This window comes from Musca vetustissima, unplaced genomic scaffold (genome assembly GCF_032173495.1).
Source record: "Musca vetustissima isolate MV318-11 ecotype Yass unplaced genomic scaffold, APGP_CSIRO_Mvet_v1 utg704, whole genome shotgun sequence".
Lineage (NCBI taxonomy): Eukaryota > Metazoa > Arthropoda > Insecta > Diptera > Muscidae > Musca > Musca vetustissima.
Window position 1 is genome coordinate 921,308 of NW_026876336.1, and position 22,917 is coordinate 944,224.

The 22,917-nt window shown below is 29.4% G+C and overlaps 2 protein-coding genes across 7 annotated transcripts in view; both read right to left on the minus strand.

Moving 5' to 3' along the window:
• Positions 1–1,783: 1,783 nt before the first annotated feature.
• LOC133338867 (galactosylgalactosylxylosylprotein 3-beta-glucuronosyltransferase I) lies at positions 1,784–2,813 on the minus strand. The gene is made up of 2 exons (XM_061546989.1): positions 2,599–2,813; positions 1,784–2,495 (listed from the first exon to the last, which is right to left on the minus strand). The coding sequence occupies exons 1-2, from the start codon at positions 2,811–2,813 to the stop codon at positions 1,784–1,786; spliced, it is 927 nt and encodes a 308-aa protein (XP_061402973.1).
• Positions 2,814–7,963: 5,150 nt separating this feature from the next.
• The window catches only part of LOC133338856 (fasciclin-2), a 91,593-nt gene continuing 76,639 nt past the window's right edge, over positions 7,964–22,917 (minus strand). For 2 of the 6 annotated variants that reach the window (XM_061546966.1, XM_061546964.1), the window contains 6 exons: positions 19,944–20,068; positions 18,377–19,867; positions 18,122–18,305; positions 9,404–9,605; positions 8,632–8,718; positions 7,964–8,087 (listed from right to left, as the gene is read on the minus strand). In XM_061546966.1, the coding sequence (XP_061402950.1) occupies positions 7,964–8,087; positions 8,632–8,718; positions 9,404–9,605; positions 18,122–18,305; positions 18,377–19,867; positions 19,944–20,068 (2,213 nt within the window). Of the gene's footprint in view, positions 8,088–8,631; positions 8,755–9,403; positions 9,606–18,121; positions 18,306–18,376; positions 19,868–19,943; positions 20,069–22,917 lie in introns of all 6 variants that reach the window. The other 4 variants (XM_061546965.1, XM_061546962.1, XM_061546968.1 and 1 more) reach the window with 2 other exon arrangements.

Genomic DNA, 22,917 nt, shown 5'->3' on the forward strand with positions numbered 1-22,917 from the left:
ACGGTTATTGAACGATTTATTGAAATTATCTTGTAAGAATTAGCATGTATGTACATACATATGTATATAGAAATTAAGATTTTTGTTTTAGTCTCATGCATATACAAAAAAAGAAACAATTCCATTTTACAGCTGAGGTTTCCAAAATAAATTTGAAATTATTTCCGGAGAGAAAGATATTTTCAATTTATGTACATACATTGTTTTTTTTTTTACAGACTTCTATAATTAGTATGAAACTTTAAATTATTTTTTAATAACACCCTTCTTTGATTGTCCATTTGTATTTCATATTAGTAAAACGTTAAAACAATTCAAAAATGTTTATACTTTAATATTTATAATCTACAACAACAGTTAAAAATGTCTAGGTTTTTGGGTCATTGAAACAAATAACATTGCAAATCAACTAGACCGAAGATTATCACGCATTAAATACTGATAAATGTATACATTAATTTCGATGTCAATAAATATTCGTAGAATTATAAAAAAATCTTTAGGAAATTATTGACGTTTTTAGAATAATGGCAATTAACAAAAAGTTGATTGTCCTTTTTTGACGATAACAGCGTATAAACAAAACATTACCTTATTTATAATATTAAAAAGAGAATGTTTCTAGATGTATGCAAATTGATTTTTTATATAAACAATTTGAAAACGATAATGTTTTTAAATAAAAACATCAACAGATCCATGCACATACGTACATATTAAATTTATTTTGTATATTTAAGTAAACAATTATTTTGTTAAGACAAAGGGCGCGTGCCTCCTATAATATTTATAACAATCTTCGTAGTGATTTATGAATTAACTGAAATAATTGTCTTTGCGATGCTATTAATTTATCAGATTTAAATTTGTTCGTCAAAATTTAACTTATAATATTATGGAATTTTCAAGCTTTTATATATCCTGAAAGTAATTTTTGAAAACTAGTTTTGTTTTAGATATAAAAATATATTATTTTATTCATAGTATTATTATTTACAATTGCAAACAATATTATTAAAATAAGCTGAAATTAAAAAAGTATATACAACAGTCATTGCGTTTTATTACAAACACATATTATCGTTTTTTCTGCTGATCAACAATATTTCTGTCTTTTTATATCTGATTATCATGTGCCTAACCTATGTCACTGGAAGATCACAAACAGTTTGTATAAAATCTAATAAATTTAGAGACGAGTGATATATTGGTATTATTTTCATGCCAATAATATTCATTTTATTTGGCCATATGAAAATGAAGTTTGCGTTCCCCCAAATTTTATCTCCATGGCTGAACTACCGATTATAATACATATATCTGCGACGTTATTTTGTCTTATTTATGATAAATAAAATATTAGGACATTTAACATTAGAAGATCTGAGTCTTGTTGATGTTTATATAATTATTTTATGAAAATGTTTATAAATAACTATATGGCTAGATTTTGAACAAACAAGGAAAAAAGGTTCTCTACCAATTTACATTACCCAATTTTACTTCCTGCAATTGCTAAATCGAGAGATGGACGGCTATTAATCCTCCCACATCATTGAAAAAAAAGAATTGAATTGTGGCAATTAACATTTCCAAGTGTACATAAAGTCTTATAATCGCAAATCGATCGTGGCATAAACACTGAAATTCTAAATTAATAAATTCTTCATTCCCTTTTCAGAAAAACACAAAGAAAACTTATACTGAAAATAAATAAAAATCTCAAAAATTGAACAACTAAATCATTGCTTTTCTAATTCCTAACAAAATCATATAAATACTTTTAAACCTCCATACCCTCGTCGGATTTTTTCCCTTGTTTGTTCAAAGCCTCCTCGTTTGTTAGTTTAGTTTTCTCTGTACGCGTATGCCAAACTAACACATCACGACAATTATTGGCCAATGGTTGCAATTGAGATCTAGTAGTTAAATGTCTTAAAATTTCACTTTCTTGGTAGCCACGCTGAACCTCATAACTGAATGTAGCCTCGGGATATTTAAAAAGTAATTCTGTTGATATGGCAAAACCGGCCATATCAATTGGAAATGGTCTTTCGGGACGCCATGCGGCATTGAAACCCTCTACTTCATTTGTAACTGCATTAAGTAATGGTTTCTCCACCATTAGACCACCAACCAAGCCTACAGGCCATACACCCACACGACCAGGTTCAATTTTTGTCATCTCCGCGAAAAGTTCCACACTATACGAATTGTCATCGTCCATAAAGAAGACAATATTGTGTTTCTCGGCATCTGTGTTTGTACGTATCCATGATAAGGCCAAATTTCTTTGCTCCACTCCGCGTGGTTTTATCCAATTGGGGTCGTTGTGTTTCAGTTTAAAAGCAGTGGGTGTTTTTATATTCAATTGGGTGGAACGTTGAGTGAGACCGGCTCGCTCTAATAAATTCCTTACCAAATTGGTAGTTGTTTCCGAATCTTCCACAATAACCCAATGTAAATTTGGCACCAGCATAAAAACATGAGAGAGCCTAAAAATAGCCACACATACATTAGTCATACATTCATCACAGCATTTAAGTGGTTTTTATCTTTTGTTTTATGACACTCAAGGGTCGGTCGATGCCAACTCACCTCGTCAACTCTGCTTTTTGGTGTGGCCGGGCATAGGTTGGTGTTATGCAGTAAATTGTCGGCAATACCTCATCTTGTTGTTTGGCATACATGGCCTGTAGATATGCCGGTCCTTGGCAAGTCCTTTTGCCATTGCGATGGACCATCAGTAGTATTACCAGGAATACTATAATTAAAACCAATACTTGGCGAGGTCTAATGCGTACTTCCGACATGTCTAACTGTGGCGTTGTTGTTGTTCTTGTCGTTGATATGTATTTTTTATTTGAAACTAATTAAGTAATGAAATTATGTGCGAGGAGTGGATATTAGAGGGAAAAAGAAACTAAAAACCTGATAACAACGTAACGAAAGATAAAGAGTTAAAAGTAAACAAATAATATTCTAGTAATGCAAAAGCAACGGCGTCAAAATACAAGAACGAGGCAGCAATGTTGTCAACTTTGTGTTTGCTGTATGTCATTTGGCGATTTCTTGGTGCGATTCGTAGCGTATTAACGTGCAAAAAGTTTATAAAGTTTGCAATGAATTTTTTGCATTACAAATGTATTATTAATTGTTATAATATATTTTCCAGTGACAACATCCACAAAAAAATAATAATTATTGGTAAATTTTGGCCTCAATTTGAAATAAGTACCAAATACGGTTTAAAGCGATTTTTTCGTTGATATACTCCTTATTTGTGTTTGCATTTTTATTTCGAAATATTATACGTACAGATTTTATTTATTCGGAGACCCATTGTGGAATATATTTTCCCTTGACATCCTCACCGAAATATCCGAAAATAATGAATTTTTGGTCATTTCGGACTCCACTGAAAATAGGTATGAAATAACCTTACAACTGTTTCTTTGTTAATATATCCTTTCTTGTTTATTAATTGTGAATATTACAGATATAGATTGAATATCTTCTGAGACCAACGAATAAATTTTGTGAAGAATATATTTTCCATTGACATGACCTAACTACCAATCACAACCTACCTAATTATTAAATTAGATAACTATCATAGTTTTGAAGTTTTTATGTACGTCATTCAAATCTTCTAAATGCTCAATATATCCACATGGATTGGTAAAGGACTCCTGTTACGGCCAATTGGTTGGTGGGGTTGGCTGTGCCGGGTCCAGATTAACAGATTCAAACATAAATTAATATGGGTAGAAAACTTACCTCCAAAATGATTCCTGTGATTACCAAAAAACAACTTTACACGTTAATTAAAATTAATAAAATTAAAAATGATGCAAATGATGTCGTGTGAATGCCTTTTCTGTGCGCCTTTTTCACCCACTAAAAACTAATTGTGATTACCAAAAAACAACTTTACACATTAATTAAAATTAATAAAATTAAAAATGATGCAAATGATGTCGTGTGAATGCCTTTTCTGTGCGCCTTTTTCACCCACTAAAATCTAATTGAAAAACGTTCCACCTTCTAACGAATGGTGAAGAAAGCAAAATCGACGATAAAGAAGGAACTCAAAGTAGGTCAACAATATTTACGAATGAGGTGGGATGGAGGCTGTTTAAAAAACGTATTGTTTACAAAGATGGCATGGGAGAATGGCCGATTAGGGATTCCACAAGGCGGGCATTTCGAACGCACAGGGTGACCATAAACCGACCGAAATAAAAACGTTCCACATTATATGAATGAATTCCGAGGTTCTGAAATATCCTTACTGTTCGTGCTGGGCACCTGTTACCAGAAAATGAAAAATCACACAAAAATGGTTTTTTTAAAAATGACAATTTTTCATGTCGGCTGAAAGACCCGATTTTGTGTAGTTTTTCATTTTGAGGTAATAGGCGCCCAGCACCGAACAGTAAGTATATTTCGGAAGATGGTTGAATTCAAATGCAAATAACTCAGCAACCACGTAACCGATTTTCATAAAATTTGCACTAATGATTAAAAATAATTCTAAATTTTTATTACATACTAACAATACATATATAAACATATGTTATATAGGAGAAAAGGGGTATTATGTTAAAGTTGAAATATATGTAAAATATCGGCTGTTTATTTTTTGTTAAATGCAAACAAAGTGGACACTATCTTACCTATTAAACATACATATCCAATCTAAATAATAAAACAACTCAAATACTTTTTTCATTTTTGGAAGTCATTTTCATTTTATTTCCATTTGCCATTTTATTTATCTTTTTTTAAAGAACCTTCTTTTAGAAATCAAATTCCATACAATATTCAATTTGTTTGGTTGGTAATAATAATAGAAAAGCTACATCGGTTTTAATGTTTCTTATTAGCCATTTCTTTAGTTAATTAGGTTATTTGAGTGTATAAATACCAAGAACATAATTTGAATAATAAAAAATTTAAATGCATTCTTTATTTATTGTTATGTGGCCATTTTATTTTTGTATATATAAATATAAATCATTTTGATTTATTTATTTCTTGAATAGAGATTTTATTATATATGTTTCTGTAATTTTAAATTCGCCATAACATTTTATCCAAATTTGTTTTTATACTTAACTTTTGTTTTTTTATGCAACACAGAACTGTGTGTTTAAGTAGACATTATCATAAAGCCAAACAAAATAATACTCATTTCGATAAAATGTAAATTTATTAATAAACTTTGTTTTAAATTTATCGAAATTGGTATTATTAAGAATTTATGATAATAGTAAGAGTTTGAATTCAATCTAAATATTTTTTTTTGTACAAAGTTCATGATTTTATGAGTAGAATTTCTTTCTTTTCATATTTTTTTTCAAAAGAAATTCTTCATTTATTTTTTACGTTTATATATTTTGATAATTTGTATTTGTAGAGTATTTATTTTAAAAAGCTCTTAAAAGGCGCTTGTTTGTTGTGGGCTTTGTTTAGGATTTGAGGCAAAATATAAAACAAAGAAAATAATGCAATATAAACATATAACATCTTCAAACAAACAACAAAACCATCATTTTGATAAATAAGATTGAAAAAATACTTAACTTTACCAAAATGTAGGTTATGTTGTTTTTCACATAATGACGAATTAAACTTAATAACTGCAAATAAAAACAAATGTACATTTTTAATGTTTTTTCTTTGAATATAGAATTTTTATTGTTTTATAATTTTATTTGTGTATATAGTTAATGGTGGAAAAATGTTGTTTCTTTTGTTTTGTATCTTAATACTAATAAATACATTTACTTATTACTAAAATTAGCCTATATATTATTTTCTTATATTTATATTTTACAATTTCAAAAAAATTATGTTGTATAAAAATTGGCGATGTAATTGTAAAGAAACTTCATTGGGAAAGAAACACTGTCAATATGTCAAAAGTGAAGCTAAAAAACTAAAATTATATTAATGTTTGAAATCGTATTAATTCGGACAGTATTAATCTTTGAACTTACAATAATATATTGAACTTAAATTGTTTGTATTAAAAATAAAAGAAATATTTTAATTGTAAACAATTAATACAATCGATAAAACCCATGTCTACAGCAATATTTATAAAAATGTTGCGTTATTTAGATTCGTAAAACGTGTAATTAAATGCAACTGAGTGGGGCCTTTGGTGTAGTCCATAGGGAAATGTGTTTAAATGACTATTTTTATAATTCTCTTTAAGATTTCAAACATTAATATTGACATTAACAAAATATAATCGTTATATTTATATGTATTTTTGATTTATATTTATATTGAGCATTTTCATTTTGGTTTCTTTTGTTGTCATGGATTTTTTCTTGTATATAAGAATGATCATATTTTTTGTATTATCATTCTTTATTGATGTTTTTCTTATTAGCTGAAATTTTATTCACATAAGCCACAATTTACACTTATCTTAAATTTATATATATTATTTTTTTATATATATAAACATTACAGAACCAAAAAATAGCATTAGTCTCTTAAAATTTGTTAAGTACCAATAAATATATAAAATTATAATGAAATAATTGTCATGATTTATAGAATTTGAATTAATGAAACCAAAAACGATTAGAATAATAACACTGTGCTACAGTAAAATTAAAAAAATCATTCAATGTTCGAATGGGAAATGACATTATAAAATGTTATCTTAAAAATTTTTTAGAGAGCTATACTCAGACATTTGTTTTAATATTTCTGTTAGTTTTTTTACTATGTTTACATTAAATATATATTTGTAGCACAGTGTATTATTGCATATTAATATTTTATAAAAATATTATAGAAAATAGGTGGATAATCGTTTTTTAATAAATATTTTTATAGTATAATGTAATTTAATGGCAATATTTTTTGAATTTGAAATGAAAATGGGTTTGTTTTGGTTTGAAACTTAAAATTATGTTTTCTTATCAAAAAATAATGGCATGTTCTTAGTTTGTGTGATGAATTTGTTTTGTTGCTTGCTTTTTTAACTTATCGATACACAAATTATATGCATTATGACTAATTTCTATAATTAGAACAAAAATATAATTTAAAAAATTAAGGCAATAAATGAATGAATAGAATACGTTGATGATATATGTAGGTATGTATATGTAGTATACTAAAATGAATAATACTAAAAATCAAAAACATATTTAAACTAATGAGGAATATGTTTTGTTTAATCAACTAAAACATTAATTAATAAAAAATTAACCTGATTTGTTTGTTTATATGTCATTGGATTAAAAATATATCTTACTATAAGAAATAGACAAAGAAAAGCTCGTTTACATTTCAGCTCATTATCATAATAAATATCTCTGATGAATTTGCCGGATACAGTGTGAAAATATACAGCAAATAGATAATGAGAAATGTATATATTATGATAACAAGTAAGAGTGTAAACATAGCTTAAGATAAATCTTATAACGATAAATAACGATATATCGGAAAATTATTGTGCCAAATATTAGATCTTATTAAAATAAAATTGAGTTTAATTGAATAAGCATATTCACTCTTATCCAGAAACGCATTTAAATTTAAATAAAACATTTATAAATGAACACATAGTCGAAATTATCGATATTTGTCGCAATGAGATTTACACGATTTTCAATGACAAAAATACATTTAATGGCATTATGAAACGAATATCTGTGATTTCTTTTTAAATTAAGTTTACATGTTTTGTTATTGTTTTGTTCTTTTTTGTTTTCTTGTCATATATGTATGTATAGAGAGTATATTGTTATTTATATAGTTATTACAATAATGAAGCATAATCATTCCCAAAGTGTTTGAATATTTTTGCAGGAAATCCTTTCCAATTGTTTGTCTTCTTATCTTTGCATTCGGGGTTTTAGTTTATTGTTGGGTCGTATTATCATCCATTTTGTTTTGTGTTGGAAAATGGGTCGCAATTTTATACTGTTTACACTGCTGAATTTTTACCAATTATTTCACCACTTCGTGAATGTACAAATTTACCATCAAATTCAACGGTGGAATTTTGTTTTATACTTTCTGTGGGTGTTTGTAGCGGTTGTTTTTCATCTCTGTTTTTTTTTGAGGAAAATGGAAAAGAATAGATAACAATTAATATTGAATAAAAAATAGGTTTTTTGAAAGAGTAATGCTACAAGTTAAAAAAGGAAACCTATTTATGAAAGAGCCATAGAAACTATTAGAAAATGCGTTCTAGTTGTGTAAGTTTAAGGGTAAGTTTGTTATTTTTTAATATGTAAGAAATTCTTTATTTCTTTATATATATAAAAATCTAAATAATTTTTTGTCAAATAATTTGTATCAAGTTACCATGTATGTTGCATACTTTTAGGATCATCATTAATAACTGAAGCAATTTGTGGCTCTTTCATAAATAAATCTGAAATCTATTTATATATTTTGCAAAAGCTAATAACATTTGATAAAAAGAAAATAAATACATTAACACAAAAGATGATTAGTATGTTAATGACAATGCGATAGCAGTTTGTTGTTAGTTGGCATTTCATATATTAATTATTTTGTTAATTAATTGTTATTACGAAAAAAAATAAAATAGTATAATTTTTCTAGTAGTTATTGTTTTTTACGTACGATGGCGAAACCATTGGGGATCCACCTAACTTAACGGGTGGCGGTAAGGGTAACGGTGATGGTGGGGGCTCCTTAACAAGCTGGCCGCTGCAATTAGGTTTTGGGAAACGCCAACCATTAGGACTGCTTGGTTAGATGATTTGTTTGGTTTTTGTTTTTTGTTTTTGGGTTTAATGAAATTATTTTGTGTGCGTTTGTGTGATGAGGACAACAGGATACCAAGGGTGAGGGGGGAATGTGAAATGTATGAACATGATGATTTAAAAGGTGATGATGATGATTATGATTAATTGATTAGGTACTTAACTAACTAAACATAACAAAAGTACTAAATAACAATGAAGGAAAGGAAAGAGGAGTGTGAACACAAATGACAACAAAAAATGTGAAATCATTTAATATTGCACTACTAGGAATAACAAAACTCAAAATTCAAGAAAATTTAAACCAATGATAATGGGTTGCGGTTTAGTATCAATGATTTGGGTCTGTGGAAAACCCAATGATAATTCAAATCCGTATTAGCGATTTTTGCTTTGGTTACAACAACACTTTAAGTATAAAAAGAAAACAACAAAAGCATAAGTGGGGGAGGAAAACAAAGAAAATTTTGTTGGTCAGTGCAATATTACATGATTAGGCTACGTTTATTTTTTTAGTTTAAAATAGGGATGATTAGCTAATAGAACTAGGAATAGTTATAACTATAAAACACATTTTTATTGCCGCTTAATTTTGAGGCAATAAAAATGTTCAATTTCTTGTGGCTTACCTTCCCAGCTTGGCTTCCTCATCGATTTCCGATGGTGATCTCTTGGTGCGCCTGCACATACTGGCCATAACACCCATATTGATGGTAACACAGCACAACAAGTCGACAATGAAAAGCAACAGCAATACACCACCCACTGCAATGCCGACAATTGAGGCCGAGGATAGTACTTGTCGTTCAGCCATTTGTATAACATCGATACCTATTGGAGGGCAATATACCGAAGCAGGGGGGAAGAAAAGAAAAACAAATAATTGTAATGTTTATGATTAGTTAATGTTTCATTAATTGGCATTGTAAAGATGCAGGGCAAGGCAAGTCTGGGGTGTGGGTATTTTTTTTTTTATTTATTAAAGGGGTTTTCATGGGAGAATGGTGAGGGGCAGGTCTTAATTGTGAAATAGAAATGTTCAAAGTAACTATATTCCTTAACTAGGTTACTAGGTTTATTAAAAAAATAACTTTATCTCGTTTATTGCATGAAATATAAAGCTTTGTTCTTGGTTTTATATTTACTAAGATATTTAAGAAAATTTCAAGAAATGGGGATATTTTGTAATTTTAAAAACTCTGATATTCTATTTTTGAAAATAAAGATTATTATGCGTAAATAAATCAGTTTTCTAAAAAAACTCAAATTTACCTCTCCTTCAAGAAATGCTTAAGATTTTGAATTACTAATTACAACGTAAAAAAAATCATTTTTCTTGTAGTTTTTAGAAAAATAATATTTTTTATAAAATTATTAAAATATCTCAAATTTTCCCTTTTTTCTTGAAAATTTCGTAAACGATTTGATATCTTATTATCTAAACTTATGCTCTAAATAAATGCAAACTCCATTTTATTTTTTTAATTACCAATGATTAGAAAGTGATGTTCTTTTGTTGATTTGTAGTATTTCTTTTTTTACATTTTTGTGTGTGTATGGATTTAAATAATTTTGTTTGTTTTGTTTTTTTGTCAAAAATAATTTACAAAAACAATAAAATAAATAATAAAAAACAAATGCAATAAAATTTTTTTTTAAAGAAGAAAGCATTAAACAATATACAATACAACCAATGTAAGCAGAATTTTTTCAAAAATGTATAAACAAACAAAGCTCATGCAATTGAAAAATAAAAAAATGGTTTAGCAAATAAAATTATATAAAACTTAACTTAGAACAACAACCAATGCAAATTTTTTTAAAGAAATAAATCAAACATACCAGTAAAAAGCCAGGGATAGTAGTTGTTTTTTTTTTTGCTTAATAAATAAATTTGTTTATAATTCAACAAATATTTACAAGAGATAACACAAGCATTTAAGAGAGCTAGGAACCATTGGATATAGATTGGGTGAAAGGGGTGAGGATAAGTGTACGAAATGTGTGGGGGTGATACGAGTAGATATATATAAAAATATAAAGTGTACAAGTTTTTAGGGTGGAGAATTAAAAAATTAAAAACAATAAAATTAAGGTATAGATTCAATGAAGAGATTGGTACAGTTAATAATGACTACCATAATATCATCTTCACCGGTCTTTTACCTTAATAAACAAATTTCATTTTTTTTAATTTAGTGTAAAGAAAGAAAACATTTTTTTATTTATCCTTCTACTAAAACTAGAGTTATTTAAACAGTGTGTGTTCTCTAATTAAACGGGGTTAATTACATTTTTATTTATTTGTCTACATTGTATAATATTTTATTTTTTTATAACTAAAAAATATACATACATATATTTCTTGTGAATATTACCTTGGTGAACAGCAATGATTTGGATTTTTTATTAGGTTACAACACGCTGCAAATATTCACTATAGAAAACTGTTATACAATATTTATAAAAGATATAATAAATATTACAGGAGACACAAAATACACAACATATATGTAAAGAGGATTCCAATGATTACTAGATTTCGGAGGCATCGTAATTTGTAGAACCTTTACATCCATTGTATTTCTTCTCGGAAAACTTACTTCCTTAGTAAAATTAAAGGCTTTATGGTAAAAACAAATAAATTTCTATTGCATTTCTTTTCCCCAGCATCAAAGACAATTATTATCAATTTTATTAACACTAAAAATGTATATTTCCTTTATTTATGATTACGTTTTAAACCGCTCGTTTTATTATTTGTTTAGAAATTATAGTTTCAGTTATCATTTCACTAATCTTCTTCTTAGATATATACAACACTTAATAAATTCTATAAATATTTAATGCTATTTTGAATAAAGAGGCGGGCTTTGGTTTTATTTTTCTTCCTAAAAACAGTGTTCAGGCTTGGAGGCTAATGGGCAAGACAGAGTAAACGCCTATGTGTTCAGTTTCGTGTTGCCAAAATATAAAAAACAACATTTTGTTTTGTGATATCTAACGCCCAAGGAAAAGAGTTTAATCTGTCTTGGCCTTAAGAATGGAAGATCAACACACGCTGCTATACGTTTGACCTCACAATCTGAGAGCCATACCTTAGTGTTTTTATTTTTTTGTTTCTTATTTTGCTCTAACCAAAATTATTAGTTATGTTGTCTATAGTTGATGTGTTACGTACATTGATATTAATGCTTAAAAATTTTAACTAAACATTTTAACTAATGTAAGGCATAATTTTTGTCTGGCCTTAAATTAAATACTACACCTTGTTAAGGAACAGGTCCAAAGATTTATACTAATTTCTTATAATTGACAATTTATATATCAAAATAAATAAAAATAATTCTCTATATAACCCTCTTTCAAAATAAATCTCTCTTCATGGTGTAGTACTCTCCATTCTAAGCCAATGAACAAAATTTTGCCTACGCAAATTGTTATCTTATTCTCGAAAGAACATTTGAGGGACTTTTTTTAGATTTATATGGACCATTTACATGCAGGAATATTTTTTTTTTGTTAAATAACCTATTTATATTTAATGTTATACATATATTAAATGTTTATAGTTTCGTTTTGCCAATTTGCTTATATATTTATTGTCTTTAACGTATACCTCAAATTAAATGTAGCACAAGTTTTCTATTTTTATATTTATCTCAGAGTTAAAAAAGTAATATAAAACATTTGTCATGTGAATTTTCTTTGGAATTTTAATAAATAATGAAGAATGACATGTTTTTAAATATAAACCCTTAATGAAGTCCTTTATACAACAATAGAGTCCCAATCGTTGACATTAATAATGACCGAGAGCTATCTTTCAACGAATACAAAAGCTGAGAATTCTATGAGAGAGAGTAAAGTTTTTTCAAATGTCCTCTCCGTATCTCCACCCTGTTTATATCGCAAATGCTTTTACGACCTTGGTGTTTGTTATACCTCTGAGATTTCTCTTCAAAAAAGAAGAAAGAAAGAAATAAAGTTGGGATCGTATGACGCACACAATTAAACAATCTTTAAAGTTAACTGGCCATACATCTTGCTGAGGTTTTTGTTAAACACAATGTGATCAGATAATTTTAAAAATTGATTTATGTATGACAATCATTCAGTCCCGAATCTAATTTTATTATAGGTTCGGTTCGTTGCAAAATAGATTTGTTTAGTAGTTTGTATGTATGTATATATAAAAGGGATATGTTTTATACTTATAGTATAATAATAATTATAACAATAAAATCAACTAACAATAATAATAATATTTACACACATATATATAATAATTATATTCGTATAATATTTATAAATTCATATAATAAACCTTAGATTGTTGTATTTAGAATTATTATTTATATATTTTGTAAATTTCTATAAATATTTTCCATCGTTTTTATTGTTGTAAAGTATCCAAATGTTGTTCTTATAATTTGTTTTTGTTTTTATTTGGCAGTGTTTTGCAGTGAGTTATGTGTATGCGTTAGAAAATAAAATAAATACACGAAAATATATAACTATATTTTTTTTGGAAATATAAAAAACTTTAATTCCATTGATGTATAACTAAAAAGTTAGTAGTATTAATAGAAAGTATATATAAAAATAATAATACCAGAATATAAGAATAATATTTATAAATTTTGTGTAATAAAATAAAATTCGGACGTAAACAATTGCATAGATTATCTCTTAGAAGAATCTTTGAAATGGCCAGGCCACCTAAGAAATTATCAATTGTGAGCAAAAACGAATAAATCTATATGCGAAACCAAAAAACTGAAATCAGCCAATTGTTGTTGTAATTATTTATTTTATTGAAAATAAATGCTTTAAAATTATTTAAAATATAATAAAACAAAATAGAGGTAATACGATTTTCAATAACAAATTGTGTAATTGCAAATAAAATTATGTGAACTGAAGTATTCTCATGTAAGGGATACCACTTAACAATTTATTAAAACAATTGTTGGTTTTTTCTATAACAATAAATGACCCCCCTTAATTTGTTTCGTTTTGGTATGGAATCGAAGTATGGAGATTCTGGCAATCACTAAATTCTTTGTTTTTTACATTATTTTAGAGTCAGGAAGAGTGGTGGTATGTGATTGGTTGGTGGTATTTGGTTCTTTTTTTGGTTTTACCACGCTGCCACTAGTCGATTTAGATGCCCGGTAAATGTACTCCTGCTGTTGGCGAGGTAAATGATGACCATGGCGATGATTGTTAGCCTTAATATGCTGTTGTGATCCGTAGAGGCTACACCATTGGGATAAGGATTATCTACTCATCCATAAAATTTACATTTTTTTTTATTTTTTGATTACAAAGACACAAGTGTACACATTTTTGAAGGGGAAGGTATGGGTAGTTTTTTTAAATTTTTCAAATTTAGTTTTTTTGTTTGTTTTGTTTTAGATACAAGCGTGCCAAATTAAGTTATGACCAGAAAGAGAGTTATCAAGTTGATATAAAAAAGAGAAGAAAAAAGAAAAGAAAAAATGGGAAAATTCAAAAAATAAGGTTTAACACCCAATTTCATTGTTGAGATTTTTTCTTTTTGTAATAATGATATGGTGGTGAATTGGGTAATTACAATATTAGTGGTGAATTTGGTGACGGTGGTTTTCATTATTTTTCCTTTTTGTATATGAACAACCATAAATATTTGAATTTAATTGAAAAAAAAATTACAATTAAAATTTGTTGTTGAAGACCGAAATTGTGTAGGTCAAAAATGTGGTTTCTGTGTTTGCGGCTTAGCAAAAATATTTGCAATTTTTTTAGTTAGAAATAAACATTAAATATTAGTGTTGTTGTGTAGACATTAAGGTAAACAAAAAAATAATAAAATAAGAAAGATTTGTTATCTAGGACTAAGTTAGTAAGTGAATTGCAACTAAGAGGAACACACACACACGCTGACGTAACATTGACAATTTGGGACATTTTTAAGGGTTATGTAATAGGAACAAGAAAAAATTAAGAAAAATTGTAATAAGATTCGAAATTTCAAAAATATATTATCGATATAACAAATGCGACAGGGCTATGACAAAATCAGCATTGAGCGAAATAATGCATAAATTTCATTATAATTGGTAGGTAGGACGGCCATCCTTTGCATTTTTGGAAAAACTTTTCCCAAAATATTTTGCACACAATTTTTTCAAAATAATACATATAAAATCAATTTATAGTTCAGATAATATTGTAAGAATTCTTCGTTTCAAAGAGCACTTATCATACACGCTTTGAGCACTTATCCCACACTTTTTTAGTTTAAAAAAATCAAGAATTTGGGGATATATCATCGGGAAATAAGGAAAACAAAGTGTAAGGACAATAAAAAAGAGAGAGAGAAAAGAATATTTTACTAGAGAGAAGACATTACACAAAAATACACATAGAGAAAAACACTTGCAGACGAGCACAACAGAAAACGTTACACAAACATTGATTGAATGATAAATAGATGATAAAACACGCACACAAACATACAATTTGTTGTTTAAAAAACAAGTTTTTGAACTAAATGAAAATGCTTTTGATTAAAAAGTAGATATATATTTTTCCATATTTTTTTATTATTAATTATTCAAAAAAAACAAAAAATGAAAATTATATAAATTTATATATAATATATTAAATATTTATATTTTTTAACTAAAATCATATACATTATTATTTAAAAAAATCATAACTAAAATTATATAGAATGAAATGTTGTTTTTGTAACTATATATTATTTATTGTTGTTGTTATTATTGCTGCAGATTTGTAATGTTTATTGGTCGACTTGTAATGTAGGCGAGCGCACACACAAAAATATAAAAATTAATTTGAAAATAAAATAAAGAACATAAATTTAAATGAAGTTTACATGATTTTGTTTTAGTCACAGAAAACAAAAAATAATACTAGATAGTTATAGTTTTTTTTTGATATTTTTTGAGCTTATTTTGGTTGCTTGCTTAGCTTATGCTCTCATCATTCCATCTTTTCTTTTATTAAATAATTATTGCAATATTAAGTAAACTCTTTGTGTTGTTGTTTTTTTAGTTTGGGGTTTGACTTAAAGCAAAATTATGAGTTTTTTGTTTGTGTTGGTTGCGTAAATGAAATATAAAACTAAACTTATATTAAATGAAGTAATGTTTTTTTTTAAGAAAAGAAATATTTTATTGTATTGTAGTCTAGAATAATATAAATATATATAGAAGTAAAAGAAAATGATTTAATTAAATTAATGGAATTGTTTGTTTTTGCAATGAGTTGTTCTAGTTACTAAACAAAACCTAATGATTAACTTTTTGTTTTCAATATTTAATTTTTCTCTCGATTTTATTTTAAGTTTTTGGCAGTTATATGTAAAAATTTGTAATCATCTCTGTGAAGTATGAAATGAATAAAAACTAAAAAAGGACAATTTAAAGAAACAATTCCCACACAAATACAATTTTATTAATTGTTACGGAAACATTTAGTACGAGCTTATTTTACTAATATTCATGTAAATCAAATTTCTCTGTGTAATTAATTCCGATTTACACTAGGCACTTTTACACCAATGGCAATTCTTCATAAGTTGGTATGAAGTGTTGCCATTCTAGGGTCAATGATAACATAAGTTTCTAAATTTAATTTTCTAAGTTTCCAGTCTGTATTTAATCGGATTTTAGAAAATAGGCTCGTAGCATATTAAAGTTATTTTGTATATGATTGATTGGTTTTTGCAACAGAACATATTTTACGGAAACGGAAGCTAGTCAAAAAACGAGATTAACACATAAATACAAACATACATATATAAAACATTACAGCTACAACATTGTGGTATTAAAAAAACAAAACACACACTCACATATACATATAAAAATAATGTATTTTGTTTTTTTTTTTTTTTGTTCAATATTCTGTAAAACGGTTTGTTGTTGCAAAACATTATTTTTACACATCAAGCTCGTTTGGCAAATTATAATAAATTAAATTAATCAAATGAATGTTGTTCTTTTTTATTAAAGATTTTTTGATCTGGTTTTGTAAAAAATCGTAATTAAAATTATGTTTTAATTGCGGTTGAATAGTGTGTGGGTTTTTAATGTATGCATGTTGTTATGTATGTATGTATGTGAAAGAGGAAAATGACAGCCATGTCATGTACATGACATGAATGTGTTATGGAATTGATTTGTGTGAGTGTATGTGTGGACTTTATTTGATATTGAAAGCTTAACAAAATGTAATTTAATTATTAAAAAAAACAGAAGCATTAAATTTAACAAAAAATAATTAATTCATATTAAATAGTATTTAATTTTTTTATTTTTATTCCTGGTTTTGTGTAGTGTATTTTGTCTTCATTTTTAATCGAAAAGCCTATAATTCGTTGATATCTGCTTAAAGAAATTCATTTAATTTAATCAAAGAATATATAAACGATTCATGATCCAAATTCGGACTAAAGACCTCTTGCTAACATCTCTATTTTACACATTTGACCGATTTTACACTGTTTCTTTTAAAAATGACGGTAATATTTTTATTTATTGGAAATGATATCGATACTGAAGATAGTGTTAGTGATACTGTAATCCTATTTATATTTTTGTGGCTTGTTTAAATCTTGTCTGTGTTAGTTCTTGTAAAATAACACTTCAATAAAAACGTAATTAAACTTGTTTTATTATAGAGAAAGTTCGGTACTACGTAAGAGAAAGTTTAAAAAGAAGCAAAACTACAACAGACGATATACATAATAATTATAAGCATGCATTTAATATCCGATCAAATGATCATTCAACTTACATTTGGTTAATTATTTTATGTAAAATTGCATTTTTTAAACTATGAAAACAAAATACACTGAACAAAAAGTAATAAAAATAAAATGATTGTTTAAAAGAAAAATAAAAATGTCTTTCGTTTCTACTGAAAAAAATGTTTGTATGTTGTTTTTGTAAATTATTTTTGAGATAATTACCAATCCATAATAATAATAGTAATGAGAAATTCTATTTAATTTCGTATATTTTTTACATACACAGGTATGCATATATAATAATTTTAAAATCAGTTTCTTTTGTCTTTTTTTCTTTAATTGAAAACATCGAATTTTGCTTTTTAAGCTAAGTTTGTGGCTAAAATGCTTAAAAGTGTTAGGCATGTTGTTGTTGTAGCAATTGCCATGACTGTACTTGTGGTGATAATAGCTGCTGTTTTGGTTGTAGATGTTGTCGATGTTCGTGTGAATAATGTTTTATGTGTTGATGGGGCAGCGGCCGAATTCAAACCGGCCGTATACAAAAATGTTCCCAAATTATTATTAGCATGATCGGACTCACCTCTTGTCGTTTTCATGATGACTGATGCCGGCGATGAGAAACCGATGATATTGTGTGCCCGCAATTCAATGCGATAGTAGGTGTTGCCAGCCAAACGGCTCATTTCATAGGAGGTACTGTCGGCTACTTCAACAGATTGGCATTGATTTTCCAATTCATGCCAAGTTCCGGCCATTTTTACACCCTGAAATTACATGAATAACGGAAAAAAGTTAGTAAACGATTAACCAGATTCTCAGTAGACTCGAAACTTACCGGACAGTATTTGACTTGATAGAAATCAATAGGTTCACCATTATCGGCTGGCACACTCCATCTCAATTCAAAGTGATCCGAGTAAGGTGAAACAACAACGGGTTCTTCAATGTCGTTTTGCACAGGCGAGTGCAATGGCTTGGGTTCTTCGGGTGCCGAACGTTTGGGTGTCGATTGTTGTGTGTTAACACCCCACATACCCAAACCGACCTGATTACGTGCCGCAAAACGGAAATGATACATAGTCTGAGGCTTGAGACCTTCAACAATGTATGGCGAGTCGGGTGACCAACTGCGATTCATGGCCGTTGCCCAATCGGGATTTGTGGCCTCCTTGTATTGCACTGTAAACGCCGTAATGGGCATGCCAAATTCTACGGGAGGACTGCGTATATCGAAGGTAATGCTGGTAGCCGTCAACTGTTTAGGTTGGGCTGCGGGTACGGGTTCGGGTACACGGGCCTCTTTCAATTGAATATCGATTTCACTGGTACCAAGAATATTTGTGGCTACACATTTGTAGACAGAGTAATACTGGCGAGCAACGGGGTGGACAATCAAATCACTGCGTGGACCAGTTCCAATAATTTCCAAGTTCTTGTCGTTAATGTCCTTGAGAGGTTTACCATTCCAGCGCCATTCAATGGTAGCATTTGGTATACTCATGGCCAAGCAGGTGAGATTGACTTTGCGTTCTTCCCAGCTGAATACGGGTGGCAAATCTTTCATGTGTGAGAAATCTGGAGGGAATTGAACGGTAATGTGACCAGTGGCATAGGCAGTGCCTCCGGTATTACGGGCCAAACACTGATAGAGACCGTCATCACTGCGCTGGGCACCTGAAATTCTAAGGGTTCCGGAGCTTTCGCCTTTCTCTTCATCGAAATGTTGTTCTAGGATAACACGGGGATCTTCTTCTTGGGTGCCGGCAGCATATTCATCATCAGAACCCCAACGACGGAATGTGATTTCAGGGGCAGGACGACCTTTGGATCTGCATGTAAGGGCAATCTCTTTGCCGCTATCGCCGGTAACATTGTACAAATAGTGAATGGAGGGAGTGATCAAGACATTCAACTTGGTCTTCTTGTCCACCATGCCAGCATCATTCTTGGCTAGACATGTGTACGTGCCGTAGTCATCCTGAGTTACTGAGTTAATATTCAAGACACCAGTCAAAGGATTCACTTGGAAACGGTCGGCGGCGGCCACATTTTGATGGGTGGAATCTTTAATCCAGGAGATTTCTGGTACTGGCTTACCGGTGGCTGTGCAATTGGCGGAGAAGGGCTTGCCTTCGGTGGCTTCCAAGGTGTCAGGGAGATAGGTAATAACTGGCCGGCTATAGACTTCAACGCGTATCGTACGTTCGACCAATTCGCCAGTTTCCAAGACGGCTGCACGACAGGTATAGATACCGTCATCAGATTCTTGGACGTTGCGAATTAACAGGCCATTGGTTTCGACGACATATTTTTCACTGGTGCGGATCTAGAAATGAGGTAATACGATTGAGTATTTTGTACGAAGGCAAAGCAAGGAGAAATGGGGTCATTGCAATACTTACTGGATCTCCATCTCTTAACCAATCAATTGTGGGAGTGGGATCTGCCTTAACTTCACATCTGACCACATAATCTTCACCCAAAATGGGGTTTTGATTTTCCGGTGCATTTGTCCATGTAATGCCAACTGCAAATAAAGGGGGGAGATAGAAATGAATATAACTTGATTAGCCATGGATGATAAATAAAAAAGGAAATAAATTGCTTATTTAAAATGGCATACACAGCTATACAAAGATATACCACATTGTGTTCCTGTTTGTCCCTATTTCTTTATTATAGTAAAAAATAACTATCAACTTTTGTTGTAAATTGCTAGAACTAACATCATTTCACTTAACATTGCTGCTGCTTCATCCAAAGGATAACCAAGAACTCGGAGGATCTTCAAAGTGCATTTGCTGACATTTGGAATATATAGCTTTTCATGTTATGCCCTGTGAAGTGGAAGTGCGTGTATGCGAAAGGCAGACGTACCATATGTACGTGACTGGCGTCTATTAGATTTGGTGAACGTGCGTGTGTGGGTTTGGAGCCACTACAACAATCACTGTTTGGTCTTTACGGATCCCCAGCCAGACAGTCGGAGAGGATACCAAACTGACAACAGACGAGTGGAAACAAAAGTGTTGAGAATGATTTTGTTTTATGGTAAACGAACCGAACCCGCCACCTCTCATAAACAAAGTTGTTTTAAGTTTTATTTTTCGAGGTTTCTTGGTGTTATTCTTTGCTAGACAGTTTTTATGCAATGTTGTGGTTACACAGAATCCACAAGAGTTTCAATATTTTACATGTGGGTAATATTAGCAAAATATATGGTTTACTGTGTACGACTAAAGAAACTAATTTGAAAATAAACAAAGAAAAAATTATAATAAATTAAAATGTTGCTTGCCTAAAAGTGGGGCAATTTCGAACGATTCATTACAACCCTAAATGTAGGCAATAACTGTAAAATTATTTATTTTTTTCTCTCCTTTGTTTTTAATATTATATTGCAAATTTCATCAAAGACTTATTTTTTTTCCAAAAATCTATTTAATATTTTCTATCATCGTATCCCATTTGCCAAAGATTAATATGAAAATATGTTGTTTAGATAAAAAAGAAGAATAAACTTTTATTGAAACTGAGCACATATTGCCTTTAACAAAGTTTATCCTTCCTCCTGTCCTTATTGGTAAAATATCCCTTCTCTTCAGCTAAAATAGCAAAACTAAATCATCAACATTATAATTTTGAATTTAATTTCGATTTTTTGATAGCAAACAATCTACTTGGCAAGTGAATAAAAAACAAAACGAAGCATGCCCATTGGTGGAAGCTTTTAAAGAAAAACTTTTTCAATAACTTTGGCTTTAGTTTAGTTTTGGAGTTTTGCAGTCAACTGATTACGTTTTTATTGAAAAAGACGCCGGGACAAGGCGATGAACAGGCGGAAAACATTATAATAACTATGGATAGACTAGGAAATGTGGAACAAGCGGAAGGGATAAAAGTATGCGGAAATGTCAAAATAAAAGAAGAACCAAAAAGAGTAGAAAACTATAGCCAAGGTGGAATACGAATTGAACGTTATATTCTATCAGTGTTGTCAATTGAAAAATGTTCAGTATTTCTATGGGTATTTATGAAACTAAAACCAAAGTCTAAAACTAGTTATAAGGATTGACAATTTTCTTGATTAGTCATAAAAAATGATTTTTTCAACTTTGTGTTAAATCGTCCAAATGGAAAAAGTTCCCCCGAAAGCGGCAATATTTCAAACCGACATCCCTATATTAAAACATTCCAACCCACAAACAAATATGTAAACATGACCTACTCCAAACTATATAACCAGTTTCAAACTGAAATTCTCACATAATTCCATATGTTTTGTGTGTGTGGAACTAGGGTTATTTGCTTCCTGTTTTGTTACTCCTTTCCCTGTCGTGTTTTTTGTTTTCAAAGTATACGAGCACAAGTGCATTTGCCAGAGCTTTGTGTAAATCACATCCTTTTGCTTTCAAGTGTTTTTGCGCGTAGCTGTGTGTGTGTTAGTATTTGCAAAGTTACTTTTTTACAAATACAAGGCGAATTGGAATCAGGATTCCCCAAAGAGAGGGGGAGGAAGATCGTATTTTATAGTTTATACTCATTGGCCCTTTCCCCTCATGCTTTGTAGTTTCTGCTAAAAAACCCACTTGTGATTAGTTGCTGCTTTGCTTTTGAGTGATTATGTTATTGTTGTTGCAGGGATCTAGTGTATCCTTGCTGTTTACAAGCCGGAACTTAAATGGTGTCTCTGGTTTTTTGTTTCGCTAGTTTGTCTTCCATCGTGTTTTTTTCTGTGGGCTTTCCTGTGCCAATCCACATTAGGAACGTGATGTCATGTGGAACATGTGTGTGTCCCAAACATGTATTCGGTATGTGATCTGAGATTTTTTTGTTCACTGCCAACGAGTTTGTAAAGATTTCCTGTTTCCATGGATGGCATACTTCCATGAAGTTATTTCTATTTCGAAAATATTGAAGGCCTGTTGTTTATTTGTGTGTGTATAAAGATAATTTCAAGCAGAGATCTTGAAGTTTGTTTTTCTTGTTTTTTTTTTGGTGACCCATAAATAAAAAAGTAGGATATATTTTGGTTGAAAGAAGAAAAGAAATATTTAGTTTCCTATTTGTTTCATCTTGTGTGTGTTTACTTTAGATTATTTCTTATTGTCCTCAATTGACAATTGTCATGACAATTGCTAATGCATTTCCTCCGGGAATTTGTTGTTACGTATTATTTCAATTCAAAAGATTCGTAAAAAATATATAATAAGAAGTTTCGTTAAGTTTTCACTTCAGTGAATGCTAAAGAGCAATATAATGGAATACAATTTTATATAGATTGATGATAAATAGAAATATATAATAAGCGATCATGGTCCATAAATCAACCTAGTGATCCCTAAAATTCCACTTGATATTATTCTCCTTTACAAA